Below are 15,557 nucleotides of genomic sequence, written 5' to 3'. Positions count from 1 at the left end.
ACACGTCTGCATGAAACTGGGCTCTGGTGTTTTTCTGCAGCTATGTTTAGGATGATTACTTTAAAGTGGTTAAACGTTAAAGCGGTGGTAGGTACATTAAAGCAAAGTGCTTCAAACAACTCTGCCTGGCACTCTCGAACACTAAAGACATCAAACGACGAAGATGGGATTCGAACCCACGCGTGCAGAGCACAATGGATTAGCAGTCCATCGCCTTAACCACTCGGCCACCTCGTCTCACGTCTGCATGAAACTGGGCTCTGGTGTTTTTCTGCAGCTATGTTTAGGATGATTACTTTAAAGTAGTTAAACGTTAAAGCGGTGGTAAGTACGTTAAAGCAAAGTGCTTTAAACAACTTTGCCTTGCACTCTCGAACACTAAAGACAACCATCGACGAGGATGGGATTTGAACCCACGTGTGCAGAGCACAATGGATTAGCAGTCCATCGCCTTAACCACTCGGCCACCTCGTCATGCGTCTGCTTGAAATTGGAATGTGGTGTTTTTCTGCAGCTATGTTTAGGATGATTACGTTAAAGTGGTTAAACGTTAAAGCGGTGGTAGGTACATTAAAGCAAAGTGCTTCAAACAACTTTGCCTGGCACTCTCGAACACAAAAGACATCAAACGACGAGGATGGGATTCGAACCCACGCGTGCAGAGCACAATGGATTAGCAGTCCATTGCCTTAACCACTCGGCCACCTCGTCACGTGTCTGCATGAAACTGGGATGTGATGTTTTTCTGCATCTATGTTTAGGATGATTACTTTAAAGTAGTTAAACGTTAAAGCGGTGGTAAGTACGTTAAAGCAAAGTGCTTTAAAAAACTTTGCCTGGCACTCTCGAACACTAAAGACAACCATCGACGAGGATGGGATTCGAACCCACGCGTGCAGAGCACAATGGATTAGCAGTCCATCGCCTTAACCACTCGGCCACCTCGTCACGTGTCTGCATGAAACTGGGATGTGATGTTTTTCTGCATCTATGTTTAGGATGATTACTTTAAAGTAGTTAAACGTTAAAGCGGTGGTAAGTACGTTAAAGCAAAGTGCTTTAAAAAACTTTGCCTGGCACTCTCGAACACTAAAGACAACCATCGACGAGGATGGGATTCGAACCCACGCGTGCAGAGCACAATGGATTAGCAGTCCATCGCCTTAACCACTCGGCCACCTCGTCACACGTCTGCATGAAACTGGGCTCTGGTGTTTTTCTGCAGCTATGTTTAGGATGATTACTTTAAAGTGGTTAAACGTTAAAGCGGTGGTAGGTACATTAAAGCAAAGTGCTTCAAACAACTTTGCCTGGCACTCTCGAACACTAAAGACATCAAACGACGAAGATGGGATTCGAACCCACGCGTGCAGAGCACAATGGATTAGCAGTCCATCGCCTTAACCACTCGGCCACCTCGTCTCACGTCTGCATGAAACTGGGCTCTGGTGTTTTTCTGCAGCTATGTTTAGGATGATTACTTTAAAGTAGTTAAACGTTAAAGCGGTGGTAAGTACGTTAAAGCAAAGTGCTTTAAACAACTTTGCCTTGCACTCTCGAACACTAAAGACAACCATCGACGAGGATGGGATTTGAACCCACGTGTGCAGAGCACAATGGATTAGCAGTCCAGCTGCCGAAGGATAGTCCGACAATTTGAGGGAAATGTTGAAGAATGTTCAACTCCACAGCCAATCACGGCGAAGCACTATAACATTTGCAACCAATCAGAAAGCGCCATTCTTAACATTTTCTTGACATTTTCGACATTTGACCAATCAGAGTTCAAGGAAATGTTGCGAGCGTGTTTACGCTTGTCACCGCTAGTTGGTGTCAGGAGGCTAGTCAAGCTGTCAATCAAGTTTCCGAGCTGAGCCGAAGGTGGCACGAAGTAATGACAAAGTTCTCGGGGGGCGTGTCAGAGTTCAAAAAAAGTTCAGTAGAGGAGCATCACTGGCACGGAGGTCAGCATCATTTTTACGGAGATCAGGTCATCGGATAAAGTATATTTTTTATACAAAAAATACACCGCGAACAGGTAAGAAACCAAATTACACATTTGAATATGTTGTGTTGAGTTTATTTTGTAAAGAAACAATTTTATTAAGGGTAGTTTTGTCCAAAACGATTTAACCTAGGTCAAAAAAAATGTCTGGAAAAAAATCCCATAAAGCCATGTCGGAAAATGAATGGATAATTCGTCTAAAAAAGTTTGCCAGCACTGGAGTTTGGCCATCAACTGAGGGTAACAGGCCAGCTCCTCGACAGAAAAAGTGGTATGAGATGTATCAAAGGGTGAGTGTGTGCTTAGTTTTTGTGACCTTTTCATGAAATAAACGACTTAAGTGTTTGTTGACTTGCATAATTGAACATTAGAATCGTTTGTTTAATGTATTTGCATAACAGAGCAACAACTTAGAGTTCAGTACAAACATGTACCTGATCTCTTTCATTAGAACAACAAATTAGAGTTCAGTACAAACATGTACCTGATCTCATTCATTAGAACAATGCACTGTTACTTATGGTTTACACTAATGTAAACCAGGTATCAATATTATTTATTTATATATATATATTTATGTAAATAATGTTGCAGGTATTTGAGATTTATTTCATACTATTAAAAAAATACATGGAAGACTTTTTTGGTCTGGGAGGAGATTTGGAGATTTGAGAGAGAGGGGGCAGGGATGTTGGGGGATGGTTTGAAGGTGTGAAATTAAATGTTCCTCTCTTGTACCTCTCTTGTTCTTTTAATGGGGGAAACAAACTCATTCACTTTTTCTCTAATTTTACATTTTTGTGTCTCCCCTTCAAAGAACATATGACAAAAAATAATTTATATAAAAATAAATATGACACTTCCTGGAAAATGACAGTAAATCAATTTGCCATTCCAGTTTAGTTAGAAATGCATGTATTGTGTATTACATGTCAATTTTTACAGATTGAAAAATGTCCGATGCAGTCTCGCGGCCAGACAACTTTACTTGGAGCAGTCCCAAAGTGCATGTGTGGTTTTCACACTCAAAAGGTAACAATGTGAAGATGTTGCAAGTATTTATTTATTTATTTTTTAAATTTATTTTTATTATATATATATATATATATATATATATATATATATATATATATATATATATATATATATATATATATATATATATATATATATATATATATACAGTATTAATTTACTAAACATTTTTCATCATTAAAAAATTATTGTATGTATTTTTGTGGTTGTCTTAAACAGGCCACTGTCTCTACTGGACCAGCACCAAGGGTTGTGGAACAACAGCCTTCCGCTACTGGGCCAGCACAGCAGAGTCAGCCTCAGCCTCAGCCTCGGCTCCAGCCCAAGACTACTCCATCTGTGACATCTAGGATTATACCAAGTTTGTCAAGGGTAATAAAATTTTTCAAAATTTTACGTTTTAAAGTATAACAGTTAAGTTGAAATATAATGAAGTACAGAAAGTAAAAAGCTGAGTTTTGGCTGGTATGTTTTTCACACCTACCAGCATATAAAAACAAATTAGAGTCACAAACAGCTTGCATGTCATTCATGTATAACAGAAATAAAAGGGGGCCTAAGACACTTCTCTGTGGAACTCTATTATTAATAATTGTTTCCTCAGAGATTGTCCCATTAATTTCTCTGGTAACATTCCACTTATGCACCATTAATTATACACATATTATAAATTCAGCCATTTAGCATCTACTTTGTGGCCATTACAAGTGTAATAACCAATTAAGAGGTTCATCTAGGTTGCTCTCTTAACCAAGAGGGTGGTAATACACACACAAAAAAATTACTTTTATACCATTGTCCAGCTTTTTCTCAGTTATTCAGCAAACATACAGCATGAACCACTTAAGGGACACCATTTTACAGAAAACAGTATGCATATTGTATTTAACTATACAGCAAGAAAGCAGTTCCTTTAATTAACACAATAAAATATAGGAACAATAGATTTTTTTTCTCATTTGCCAAATATGTCATTATATATTTGTTGCAGCAATTATATAATTTAATATATAATTTAAATTTAATCTTTTCATTGAAATTGTTTTTCCCTATTTTAGTTTACCAAGCCAAGATTTGGTGGGTCCCACATTGCTGCAGCAAAGCCCAATCTAAGTATGGCTAGGAAACCATCTCTGGTTGTTGACCAGCCCAGCCCAGCAGTGTCCGGTGATCCTATAACAAGCACCACTGTCTCTGTAAGTACTGGCATAATCCACATTGCATTCTATAAAGACACACTCCAATCCTGTGCACTTTTTAGAAACATATTTTGTATTTCAGGAAATCTCAACGTAATGAACAATACTATATTTCAATTATCATATAGTGTCAATGCGGGCAGATTGGTAATATAGTTGAATATTAAGTGTCCCTAACTGAACAAGCCAAAAGCCAAAGCCGACTACAGTACACTACTGTTTAAAAGTTGGTGAGGGGTTTTTAAAGAAATTGATACTTTTATTCAAGAAGATGCATTAAATACATTTGAAAATAGATTCAAATAAGCCGCGATTTTAAAATGCAATAATATGTCCCAGTATTACTGTTTTTGACTATATTAATCTTCAATATTCTTTTTTTTTAAATACGATTATAGTATTGTATAATTTCATCTAGGATGAGTTAAAATTATCGGACAGTTATGTTTGACTGTTTCTCTTGTTATATATACAACATCTATTATATTTCACTTATATTTCACATCATATTTATTATAATTGTACAGACACAAGACCCTGGAGTTCCAGCCTCTGTCCCCAGAACCACTGCAGATGTGACCAGTCCTACAGAGTCGTGCAGTATTGTCTCTGTAAGTAATTTAAAAATTCTATTGGTTTATAAAAGTAATTGAATTGGCATATTAACTGTAACTTAACACAAAATAGCGTTAGCAGCTGACACAGTTTTAAAAAATGTTTGGAACATATGTATACATTTTTTTCTATTAATGTACGGTAAAGTAAGTAGTTGACATCCACTCCAGTAGCTTCCTAAAACACTTTCAAGCTGAATAAACAATAACCAAGTAAACTCATAATGTTAGGACTTGGCTCCCCAAAGGATCAACTTGATATTAAATTTAAAGAAATATTTACATTATTATTTACATAATCAGATGTTTAAAATATTTTAAATAAAGAGATGTTGTTTGTAAAATTACAGAGGATAATCTTTCCTGGCTTTAAGAATATTCATTTCTTTTTGGATGACAGTAGTGATTAATACAAAATTATATTTTATTTTAAAGTTTTGATGTAGCAATAATCACTGTTTTATGTGAGGGTAGTTTTGGAAAAATAAAGTGCTTATTGAACAAATGACCTTGCTAAACTAAATGTTTGGTATTTTTCTTTCACAGACTGCTCCTTCTGGAGCATTGCTGCAAGCTCCATCTGGAGTTCGACTGCATCGTTTGTGGTCGGAGACCTTGCCACAGGAAGATCACAGGTGGATTGCCAGCAGACTTTTTAAATCGGGACCCAAGGGGAAACCAGAGCTTCGTGAAAACCTACAGCTCTGGTATTACCCACCACAGCCAGCACTTACATACAATCAGGCTCCAGCTCCAGACAGATTTTTTTGCCATGCTCTGTTGCTGTGGATGCCATACAAGCTGTGGAGGGTCAAGGTTCTCTGTCCCAATCCTGCCTGTGGACAGCACCAGCTGACAGGAGGCGGTCTGCACAAAAGGGCACGGCAGGTTCTGGACATCGACAGGATGTACAACATGGTCACAGAAACCCTCATCTGTGCCAAGTGTAAAGCCTCGCATGTGTCTTGGAGTCAGACTGTCCTTCAACAGTTGGATCTGGGCCATCGATCTGAGTTTCGGGTCATCCTCACACGGAAGTGAGTACACTTTCATTCCACATCCAGTTGATAGTCCATCATCACATTTATTAGCAAATACTTTACAAAACAAATATGTAAAATATATAAATGTGTGGATTTTGCTTTTCCTAAGGTATGCCTGTGATATGAGGGTCATTCGGCTTCTCCGTGAACGTGGCCTTGGCAACAGTCCCACCCGGGTCATAAAACAACTGCGAGAGAACCACAGCGAGGAGTGGCTCCAGCGGCTGGCCCGGTACACCACGCAATGTGTGGACTTCCTCAATGGACCCGGGGTGTTGCCAGTAAAATTTCAGGAACCCCCAGAGCCTACAGTGGTGCCAAGCTGTAAGTGGCTGCTTACAGTCTACAGCCAAGACATCCTGACAAGGCTGGATGAAATCCATGCAAGGATTACATCCACCTATGGCTCTATCTTGAAGATGGATTCCACTAAAAAGGTTAGTGGTGGATTTTTGTTAATTTATGTTGTTTTTTACTATATCAAAGCATGGCAGTCTGCAGTTTCATTACATTTACAGCATGCTTCATATCATGTATATTACAGATCACCAAGAAGCTGGCTGGGACGGCAAGAGGAACGGGACTCTGGCTTACCTCTGTTGGCAACGAGTTTGGTCAGGTGCTCATAAGTGTGCTTACAGCCCAGGAAGGAGCAGGACTGGACATTATGGTGGATGGTCTGGTGAAACGGTACCAGAAGGCTGGTGTGGACCCACCTGCTGTATTGTACGTGGACTGTGGCTGTTGCACTGAGGTGGGCGAGACCAAGCTCAAAACTAGATTCAGAGGTTGGCCAGATCTCCTGATACGCTTGGACATCTGGCATTTTATGCGCAGGATTGCCTTGGGGTGTACAACTGATGCCCATCAACTGTATCCCATCTTCATGTCACGGCTGTCAGCATGCATTTTTGAGTGGGATGCGGCTGATGTTTCTGAGCTTCGCGTGGCAAAGAGAGAGCAGCTGATATCCCAGGGTTGGCCTGCGCTGACAGATGAAGATGTCCACAAGCATCTCACCAGGGGAGAGCTGGCCCTTCATTGCCGGAGGAGGACCCATGGAGAGGAGACTACCATCCTTCTCCTTGAGCGACTGCTTACAGAGCTCCTGAGCAGCAGGGGCAATGACTCCCTGGGTGTTCCTCTCCTGGACAGAGAAAGGATGGAGCACATCTGGAATGTCCAGAAGAAGCATGTTAAATGCATTCAAGATCCCCCTGGTGTTGTGCTCTATACAGAGACGGGGAGCTTAACCAAGGGAGGCATGCTTCTGAAGACATACAGATGTGCAAGGGGCTCTACTTCTCTCGAGTCCTTTCATTTACATCTGAACCGGTTCATCCCAGGTATGTCTTTGTCACATACAATGTGCATGTGTAAAGAAAGCTCATTAAGTGTCTGTGTTTCTTAAAAACCCGCCATATGCTTGTGTCTATTTACAGGAACCAGTGCGAACAGTCTGAACTTTCAGATTTATCTGCTGGAGGGTCTACACCGGTGGAACCAGGACCGGGAGGCTGCTTCCCTGTCAATGGAGCCATCAGCTTTGCGTAGTTACACAGGAGAACTTGTTCACTGTGTAAACACCAACTACGAAAAGCTGTTTGGCAGGAAAGTGGTCCCCACATTTTGTTCCCCTGCACGTTACACCGGTGAGAGAATTTGTTATTGTTCATGATTTTGCAATTTCTGTGTAATCTCAGTCAATATATTAGATATAACTCTATAGTCTACCGTATCATATTTCTTATGCAAATTTCTAAAGGCCTGTTAGTCCACTGACAGCAAGTTTGCTGAACCCAAGTTCAGTTTAATCAAAATATCCAAAACATTAAAAAAAACTTGGCAATACAAGAAACTGACGTTGACTTGACGTTGGCTAAACAAAACTCTCCAACAGCACGGCAGTTCAAAACGTTACATTCAATGCTAGACAAAGACTGAGGGCTAGAGATAAGGGCTAGACATAAGGGCTAGACATAAGGGCTAGACACAAGGGCTAGACACAAGGGCTAGACACAAGGGCTAGACACAAGGGCTAGACACAAGGGCTAGACACAAGGGCTAGACACAAGGGCTAGAGAAGGGCTAGACACAAGGGCTAGAGAAGGGCTAGACACAAGGGCTAGACACAAGGGCTAGACACAAGGGCTAGAGAAGGGCTAGACATAAGGGCTAGAGAAGGGCTAGAGATAAGGGCTAGACATAAGGGCTAGACACAAGGGCTAGACACAAGGGCTAGAGAAGGGCTAGACACAAGGGCTAGAGATAAGGGCTAGACATAAGGGCTAGAGAAGGGCTAGACACAAGGGCTAGACACAAGGGCTAGACACAAGGGCTAGAGAAGGGCTAGACACAAGGGCTAGAGAAGGGCTAGACACAAGGGCTAGAGATAAGGGCTAGAAATAAGGGCTAGAGAAGGGCTAGACACAAGGGCTAGACACAAGGGCTAGAGAAGGGCTAGACACAAGGGCTAGAGAAGGGCTAGACACAAGGGCTAGAGATAAGGGCTAGAAATAAGGGCTAGAGAAGGGCTAGACACAAGGGCTAGACACAAGGGCTAGAGAAGGGCTAGACACAAGGGCTAGAGAAGGGCTAGACACAAGGGCTAGCGATAAGGGCTAGACATAAGGGCTAGACACAAGGGCTAGACACAAGGGCTAGAGAAGGGCTAGACACAAGGGCTAGACACAAGGGCTAAACACAAGGGCTAGAGAAGGGCTAGACACAAGGGCTAGAGAAGGGCTAGACACAAGGGCTAGACACAAGGGCTAGACACAAGGGCTAGACACAAGGGCTAACCCTAACCCATTCTAGACAAAGACTAATGGCAAACATGAGGGCTTAAGTGCAGAGTAAAAATCATGTTACATGTAAATATCAAATATGATCAGGCTTTTGAGGAAAATGTATTTGTACGTCTCTCAATCATCACTGTATTGCATTATGTTTTGCCATCCACAATTAAAGGTTTTGCGCCTCTGAATAAAAAAATGTTATCAGCTCTATTCTTACAATATCACACTATATGAGCTACTACAAAAGCCTAATTTATCAAATATCATACACAACATTTAATTTCTGCTTGTTTATTGTGTTTGTTTCAGGTGAGCTCATTGGAGTGCAGTACCTGTTCCAGCAGACTGGCCAGTCACTGCAGGACATGAATCCAGACTCTGAGCAGACCGCAGAGCTCATTGAGGACCTCAGTGTGGAGGAGCGAGATGAAGATGAGGGCTTCTGTGACATCAGCGAGGATCACACCATTACTGATCCGGAAGCTGTTCTGTCACCATCCTCCACACTCACACTGGGTTCTCCCACCCTGGTCACCAGCAGTGACATATCTGCACTGGGCTCCACATCCCCTTCACTGCTCCCTGACCCCACACATGGCCTCACACAGTCTCATTCATCAGCTGGACCTTCAGGGACTGCTGTCTCTCCTTTCCCCTCAGAGCCAGAGGATGCTGGTCAGGATGATGACGACGACGATGATGATGATGATGATGATGGAGAGATGGTAAATACCACTCCTTTGTATTTCTTTCAAATCAAGTATAATATTTCAAACAGTGATGAATTAACATCCATTGCTTTAAATCCAGACTTTCTACATATTCTAAATGTAAACGTAAAGCCTAAAGTCATAAGTAAGCAGGAAATATGCATCAAGTCAGATTTATTTCTATAGTGCTTTGATCTATACATATTGGGTCAAAAGAGCTTTTTTGTGATAAACAGGAAAATAACAGAATTTTCCATCAAATAGATGTCATGTAGTAATTTCTTTGTTTGTGTGTTTGTATTTTTAATAGGCTGTTGACTACCAAAATGTCCCGGGTTATCAGCATGTGGACAGGCTGGCAGAATATCTGGTGGAACTCCGGGGTCACACAACCCTCAGCCTGACCAACCAGGAAGCCAACACAATAATTGCTCTTTGGCAGAACCTGGATGACCAGGACAAGAAAGGGGTGGTGAAAGCAGCTCGTTACCAAAAGAGACTGCTGAGTGGACGCTTCAGAGTCCCAAAGAGGCCCACTCAGAACCCAGGGGTAGAGAGCACCATCAGATGTGTGCTGGGTGCAAGTGGCATAGCTGCTCAGTGGCCTGACTGTTGCCGTCTGGTGGAGACCATCTTCATCAGACTTTGCAATGCTCACCCAAGCCCCAAAAGAAAAGGCAAAGGAGCCCTGTCGAGATGGTCTCTGATCCTGCAAGACTATCGCAGGATAAGGCAGCTTGTACTGGGCAACGGCTTGGTGATGGGAGGGACGTCAATCCAGCTGGTGGAGGTTAACCAGAACACCCTGATTCAGTGGTACAACAACAGACAGAAAAAGCAGGAACTGTCTGTGCTGCTTCAGGGTATTCAGTTGCCTCAGCCCCTCCATGTTGCTCAGGAGCCTCTCCAGGTTGCTAAACGCTTACGGACTGAGCCAGAACAACCAGGGGAACAGCACCAGTTTAAGCTGCCAGAGAGCACAGCAGGTCAGGCAAAGCAGAGGCAGACTTCTGTTGGGCGACCCCCTCTCAGACCCAAGGCACCAGCGCAGAGCCAGATGTTGGTGACACCATCAGCCCCTGGACCATCACTGCAGATGGTACCAAATATTATGATACCAGCAGCACCAGGGTTCCACGGTGTGCCAGTGTTTCAGGTGCCAATGTACCAGGGAGTCCAAATGGTCCAGGGAATCCCAATGGTCCAAGGTGTTCAAATGGTACAAGGAATGCCAATGATCCAGCCACTGTTACAGCCTACAGTGGTGCGGGGAACCAGCTCACAGCCTGCTACACCAGAAACCATGCCTAAGAGACCCTACAGGAGAACTGTAGAGGCAAACACGTGCAAAAAATGTGGGCAATACAAAACCAGTGCAACGGGACATAGCCAGTACAGGGGCAGGGTGTATTGCCCACAGACTGAGACAGTTTGCAAGGAGGTGTGGTTAGAGGAAATGCGGCGAACCATTTCTAAATAATTTATCTTTTTTTTAATATGTATATATATATATATTATTGTATATAGCGTGAAATATTTTTAAACTTTATTTAACATTTTCTTTCTTGTTTTTGAAAACCTATTTATTGATTTTTACAATTGTACATTTAATATTTTAAAGTTGTTATTTAACATTTTATTGACCTTTTATGTTTGAAAATTTGTTTAACATTTTATTTTATTTAACATTCATTACTGTTCTGTTTGCATAATTGCAAAATAAAAACAAATTGGCAAAGTGATTGCATTTTGACTTTTTTACTTTCATATAACACTGCAGCAATAAAACATTTGTATATTAAAAGATCATTTGTACATTTCTTGATCTTGTGATAGACCTTTTTCAGCATATTGGTTATTCAGTAATGGGTCGCATCTTTGTTTATAATAATATAATAATAACACCGTTCCATTGATAATTGTATTTTTCTTTAAAGAACATCAAAAAACACAACAAACTATTTATGTGTATTTTATTAGAACTGGAACAGTATACATTAAAAAATATATTATTTCATTTAAATATAAATATTACAAAAATTTGTTTTGTTGACCTTTTTACTTTCATATAACACTGCAACAATAAAAAAATAATTTGTACATTTTCTTATTAATGTGACAAACATTTTTCAGCAAATGGGTTGCATCTTTCAAATACAGATTTGCAAAAGTCTTGTGTGAATGTAACCTAAAACAAATGCTTGATTAGATCAAATATATAACAACTAGTAAATAATAACAATATTGGTAATTTTATTTTTCATGAAAGAATATCAAAAACACAACAAACTAATTACATATGTGTATTTTATTAACACTGGAACAGTATGCATCCAAAAATGTGTTTATTTAATTCAAATATAAATATTACAAAAAGCTGTCTTTTGCTGGAATCGAACCCCGGTCTTGGTGAGCACCTGCAATAGAAAACAGTGTAATGTAAATGCGTGATTTTCCCACACGAAGTAACCGGAAAAGGCATCACAAGACATATGCTTAGGAAGAAAAATCTCTGAACGTCACATTTCACCCTTTCTTTTCTTCATTTTTTCCCTCTCTTCTTCCCCTTCTCCCTTTCTTCCTTCCCCCTTTTCTTCCCTTCTTCCCCGCCTTTGTTGGACTATTGTTCCCCAGCTTGAGCGCATCGCCTTAACCACTCAGCCACCTCGTCATGCGTCTGCTTGAAATTGGAATGTGGTGTTTTTCTTCAGCTATGTTTAGGATGATTACGTTAAAGTGGTTAAACGTTAAAGCGGTGGTAGGTACATTAAAGCAAAGTGCTTCAAACAACTTTGCCTGGCACTCTCGAACACTAAAGACATCAAACGACGAGGATGGGATTCGAACCCACGCGTGCAGAGCACAATGGATTAGCAGTCCATCGCCTTAACCACTCGGCCACCTCGTCACGTGTCTGCATGAAACTGGGATGTGATGTTTTTCTGCATCTATGTTTAGGATGATTACTTTAAAGTAGTTAAACGTTAAAGCGGTGGTAAGTACGTTAAAGCAAAGTGCTTTAAAAAACTTTGCCTGGCACTCTCGAACACTAAAGACAACCATCGTTGAGGATGGGTTTCAAACCCACGCGTCCAGAGCACAATGGATTAGCAAACCATCGCCTTAACCACTCGGCCACCTCGTCACGCGGCTGCATTAAACTGGGATGGGGTGTTTTTCTGCAGCTATGTTTAGGATGATTACATTAAAGTGGTTAAACGTTAAAGCGGTGGTAGGTACATTAAAGCAAAGTGCTTTAAAAAACTTTGCCTGGCACTCTCGAACACTAAAGACAACCATCGACGAGGATGGGATTCGAACCCACGCGTGCAGAGCACAATGGATTAGCAGTCCATCGCCTTAACCACTCGGCCACCTCGTCACGTGTCTGCATGAAACTGGGATGTGATGTTTTTCTGCATCTATGTTTAGGATGATTACTTTAAAGTAGTTAAACGTTAAAGCGGTGGTAAGTACGTTAAAGCAAAGTGCTTTAAAAAACTTTGCCTGGCACTCTCGAACACTAAAGACAACCATCGACGAGGATGGGATTCGAACCCACGCGTGCAGAGCACAATGGATTAGCAGTCCATCGCCTTAACCACTCGGCCACCTCGTCACACGTCTGCATGAAACTGGGCTCTGGTGTTTTTCTGCAGCTATGTTTAGGATGATTACTTTAAAGTGGTTAAACGTTAAAGCGGTGGTAAGTACGTTAAAGCAAAGTGCTTTAAACAACTTTGCCTGGCACTCTCGAACACTAAAGACAACAATCGACGAGGATGGGATTCGAACCCACGCGTGCAGAGCACAATGGATTAGCAGTCCATCGCCTTAACCACTCGGCCACCTCGTCACACGTCTGCATGAAACTGGGCTCTGGTGGTTTTCTGCAGCTATGTTTAGGATGATTACTTTAAAGTGGTTAAACGTTAAAGCGGTGGTAAGTACGTTAAAGCAAAGTGCTTTAAACAACTTTGCCTGGCACTCTCGAACACTAAAGACAACAATCGACGAGGATGGGATTCGAACCCACGCGTGCAGAGCACAATGGATTAGCAGTCCATCGCCTTAACCAGTCGGCCACCTGGTAACGCGTCTGCATGAAACTGGGATGTGGTGTTTTTGTGCATCTATGTTTAGGATGATTACTTTAAAGTGGTTAAACGTTAAAGCAGTAGTAGGTACATTAAAGCAAAGTGCTTCAAACAACTTTGCCTGGCACTCTCGAACACTAAAGACGACGATGGGATTCAAACCCACGCGTGCAGAGCACAATGGATTAGCAGTCCGTCGCCTTAACCACTCGGCCACCTCGTCACGCGTCTGCATGAAACTGGAATGTGGTGTTTTTCTGCAGCTATATTTAGGATGATTACTTTAAAGCGGTGGTAGGTACATTAAAGCAAAGTGCTTCAAACAACTTTGCCTGGCACTCTCGAACACTAAAGACATCAAACGACGAGGATGGGATTCGAACCCACGCGTGCAGAGCACAATGGATTAGCAGTCCATCGCCTTAACCACTCGGCCACCTCGTCACGTGTCTGCATGAAACTGGGATGTGATGTTTTTCTGCATCTATGTTTAGGATGATTACTTTAAAGTAGTTAAACGTTAAAGCGGTGGTAAGTACGTTAAAGCAAAGTGCTTTAAAAAACTTTGCCTGGCACTCTCGAACACTAAAGACAACCATCGACGAGGATGGGATTCGAACCCACGCGTGCAGAGCACAATGGATTAGCAGTCCATCGCCTTAACCACTCGGCCACCTCGTCACACGTCTGCATGAAACTGGGCTCTGGTGTTTTTCTGCAGCTATGTTTAGGATGATTACTTTAAAGTGGTTAAACGTTAAAGCGGTGGTAAGTACTTTAAAGCAAAGTGCTTTAAACAACTTTGCCTGGCACTCTCGAACACTAAAGACAACCATCGACGAGGATGGGATTCGAACCCACGCGTGCAGAGCACAATGGATTAGCAGTCCATCGCCTTAACCACTCGGCCACCTCGTCACACGTCTGCATGAAACTGGGCTCTGGTGTTTTTCTGCAGCTATGTTTAGGATGATTCCTTTAAAGTAGTTAAACGTTAAAGCGGTGGTAAGTACGTTAAAGCAAAGTGCTTTAAACAACTTTGCCTTGCACTCTCGAACACTAAAGACAACCATCAACGAGGATGGGATTTGAACCCACGTGTGCAGAGCACAATGGATTAGCAGTCAATCGCCTTAACCACTCGGCCACCTCGTCATGCGTCTACAAGGAACTTTGGCTCTGGTGTTTTTCTGCAGCTATGTTTAGGATGATTACTTTAAAGTGGTTAACTGTTAAAGCGGTGGTAGGTACATTAAAGCAAAGTGCTTCAAACAACTTTGCCTGGCACTCTCGAACACTAAAGACATCAAACGACGAAGATGGGATTCGAACCCACGCGTGCAGAGCACAATGGATTAGCAGTCCATCGCCTTAACCACTCGGCCACCTCGTCTCACGTCTGCATGAAACTGGGCTCTGGTGTTTTTCTGCAGCTATGTTTAGGATGATTACTTTAAAGTAGTTAAACGTTAAAGCGGTGGTAAGTACGTTAAAGCAAAGTGCTTTAAACAACTTTGCCTTGCACTCTCGAACACTAAAGACAACCATCGACGAGGATGGGATTCGAACCCACGCGTGCAGAGCACAATGGATTAGCAGTCCATCGCCTTAACCACTCAGCCACCTCGTCACACGGCTGAATTAAAATGGGATGGGGTGTTTTTCTACAGCTATGTTTAGGATGATTACGTTAAAGTGGTTAAACGTTAAAGCGGTGGTAGGTAAATTAAAGCAAAGTGCTTCAAACAACTTTGCCTGGCACTCTCGAACACTAAAGACATCAAACGACGAGGATGGGATTCGAACCCACGCGTGCAGAGCACAATGGATTAGCAGTCCATCGCCTTAACCACTCGGCCACCTCGTCACGTGTCTGCATGAAACTGGGATGTGATGTTTTTCTGCATCTATGTTGAGGATGATCACTTTAAAGTAGTTAAACGTTAAAGCGGTGGTAAGTACGTTAAAGCAAAGTGCTTTAAAAAACTTTGCCTGGCACTCTCGAACACTAAAGACAACCATCGTTGAGGATGGGTTTCAAACCCACGCGTCCAGA

At 41.9% G+C, this 15,557-nt stretch overlaps 1 protein-coding gene and 16 non-coding genes across 17 annotated transcripts; 1 reads left to right on the top strand and 16 right to left on the bottom strand.

The window, feature by feature from the left end:
* Window positions 1-155: 155 nt before the first annotated feature.
* Window positions 156-237, bottom strand: trnas-gcu (transfer RNA serine (anticodon GCU)). Its single transcript has one exon. It is a non-coding gene; the product is annotated as a tRNA-Ser (tRNA).
* Window positions 238-392: 155 nt separating this feature from the next.
* trnas-gcu (transfer RNA serine (anticodon GCU)) lies at window positions 393-474 on the bottom strand. Its single transcript has one exon. It is a non-coding gene; the product is annotated as a tRNA-Ser (tRNA).
* A 155-nt stretch (window positions 475-629) lies between these two features.
* On the bottom strand, window positions 630-711 carry trnas-gcu (transfer RNA serine (anticodon GCU)). Its single transcript has one exon. It is a non-coding gene; the product is annotated as a tRNA-Ser (tRNA).
* A 155-nt stretch (window positions 712-866) lies between these two features.
* trnas-gcu (transfer RNA serine (anticodon GCU)) lies at window positions 867-948 on the bottom strand. The gene has a single exon. It is a non-coding gene; the product is annotated as a tRNA-Ser (tRNA).
* Window positions 949-1,103: 155 nt separating this feature from the next.
* trnas-gcu (transfer RNA serine (anticodon GCU)) lies at window positions 1,104-1,185 on the bottom strand. The gene has a single exon. It is a non-coding gene; the product is annotated as a tRNA-Ser (tRNA).
* Window positions 1,186-1,340: 155 nt separating this feature from the next.
* trnas-gcu (transfer RNA serine (anticodon GCU)) lies at window positions 1,341-1,422 on the bottom strand. Its single transcript has one exon. It is a non-coding gene; the product is annotated as a tRNA-Ser (tRNA).
* A 233-nt stretch (window positions 1,423-1,655) lies between these two features.
* On the top strand, window positions 1,656-11,043 carry LOC137058874 (uncharacterized). The gene is made up of 12 exons (XM_067432375.1): window positions 1,656-2,038; window positions 2,139-2,295; window positions 2,951-3,037; window positions 3,260-3,412; window positions 4,099-4,236; window positions 4,767-4,850; window positions 5,400-5,890; window positions 6,006-6,333; window positions 6,441-7,242; window positions 7,339-7,548; window positions 9,004-9,419; window positions 9,715-11,043. The coding sequence occupies exons 2-12, from the start codon at window positions 2,149-2,151 to the stop codon at window positions 10,882-10,884; spliced, it is 4,026 nt and encodes a 1,341-aa protein (XP_067288476.1). The 5' UTR covers window positions 1,656-2,038; window positions 2,139-2,148; the 3' UTR covers window positions 10,885-11,043.
* Window positions 11,044-12,230: 1,187 nt separating this feature from the next.
* Window positions 12,231-12,312, bottom strand: trnas-gcu (transfer RNA serine (anticodon GCU)). Its single transcript has one exon. It is a non-coding gene; the product is annotated as a tRNA-Ser (tRNA).
* A 392-nt stretch (window positions 12,313-12,704) lies between these two features.
* On the bottom strand, window positions 12,705-12,786 carry trnas-gcu (transfer RNA serine (anticodon GCU)). Its single transcript has one exon. It is a non-coding gene; the product is annotated as a tRNA-Ser (tRNA).
* A 155-nt stretch (window positions 12,787-12,941) lies between these two features.
* Window positions 12,942-13,023, bottom strand: trnas-gcu (transfer RNA serine (anticodon GCU)). The gene has a single exon. It is a non-coding gene; the product is annotated as a tRNA-Ser (tRNA).
* Window positions 13,024-13,178: 155 nt separating this feature from the next.
* Window positions 13,179-13,260, bottom strand: trnas-gcu (transfer RNA serine (anticodon GCU)). The gene has a single exon. It is a non-coding gene; the product is annotated as a tRNA-Ser (tRNA).
* A 603-nt stretch (window positions 13,261-13,863) lies between these two features.
* On the bottom strand, window positions 13,864-13,945 carry trnas-gcu (transfer RNA serine (anticodon GCU)). The gene has a single exon. It is a non-coding gene; the product is annotated as a tRNA-Ser (tRNA).
* Window positions 13,946-14,100: 155 nt separating this feature from the next.
* trnas-gcu (transfer RNA serine (anticodon GCU)) lies at window positions 14,101-14,182 on the bottom strand. Its single transcript has one exon. It is a non-coding gene; the product is annotated as a tRNA-Ser (tRNA).
* A 155-nt stretch (window positions 14,183-14,337) lies between these two features.
* trnas-gcu (transfer RNA serine (anticodon GCU)) lies at window positions 14,338-14,419 on the bottom strand. The gene has a single exon. It is a non-coding gene; the product is annotated as a tRNA-Ser (tRNA).
* A 393-nt stretch (window positions 14,420-14,812) lies between these two features.
* On the bottom strand, window positions 14,813-14,894 carry trnas-gcu (transfer RNA serine (anticodon GCU)). The gene has a single exon. It is a non-coding gene; the product is annotated as a tRNA-Ser (tRNA).
* Window positions 14,895-15,049: 155 nt separating this feature from the next.
* Window positions 15,050-15,131, bottom strand: trnas-gcu (transfer RNA serine (anticodon GCU)). The gene has a single exon. It is a non-coding gene; the product is annotated as a tRNA-Ser (tRNA).
* A 155-nt stretch (window positions 15,132-15,286) lies between these two features.
* On the bottom strand, window positions 15,287-15,368 carry trnas-gcu (transfer RNA serine (anticodon GCU)). Its single transcript has one exon. It is a non-coding gene; the product is annotated as a tRNA-Ser (tRNA).
* Between the last annotated feature and the right edge of the window lie 189 nt (window positions 15,369-15,557).

Source organism: Pseudorasbora parva, chromosome 22 (genome assembly GCF_024679245.1).
Source record: "Pseudorasbora parva isolate DD20220531a chromosome 22, ASM2467924v1, whole genome shotgun sequence".
Classification (NCBI taxonomy): domain Eukaryota; kingdom Metazoa; phylum Chordata; class Actinopteri; order Cypriniformes; family Gobionidae; genus Pseudorasbora; species Pseudorasbora parva.
The sequence above is the reverse complement of the archived record's forward strand: the minus strand, read 5'-3'. Positions and strand labels throughout refer to the sequence as shown.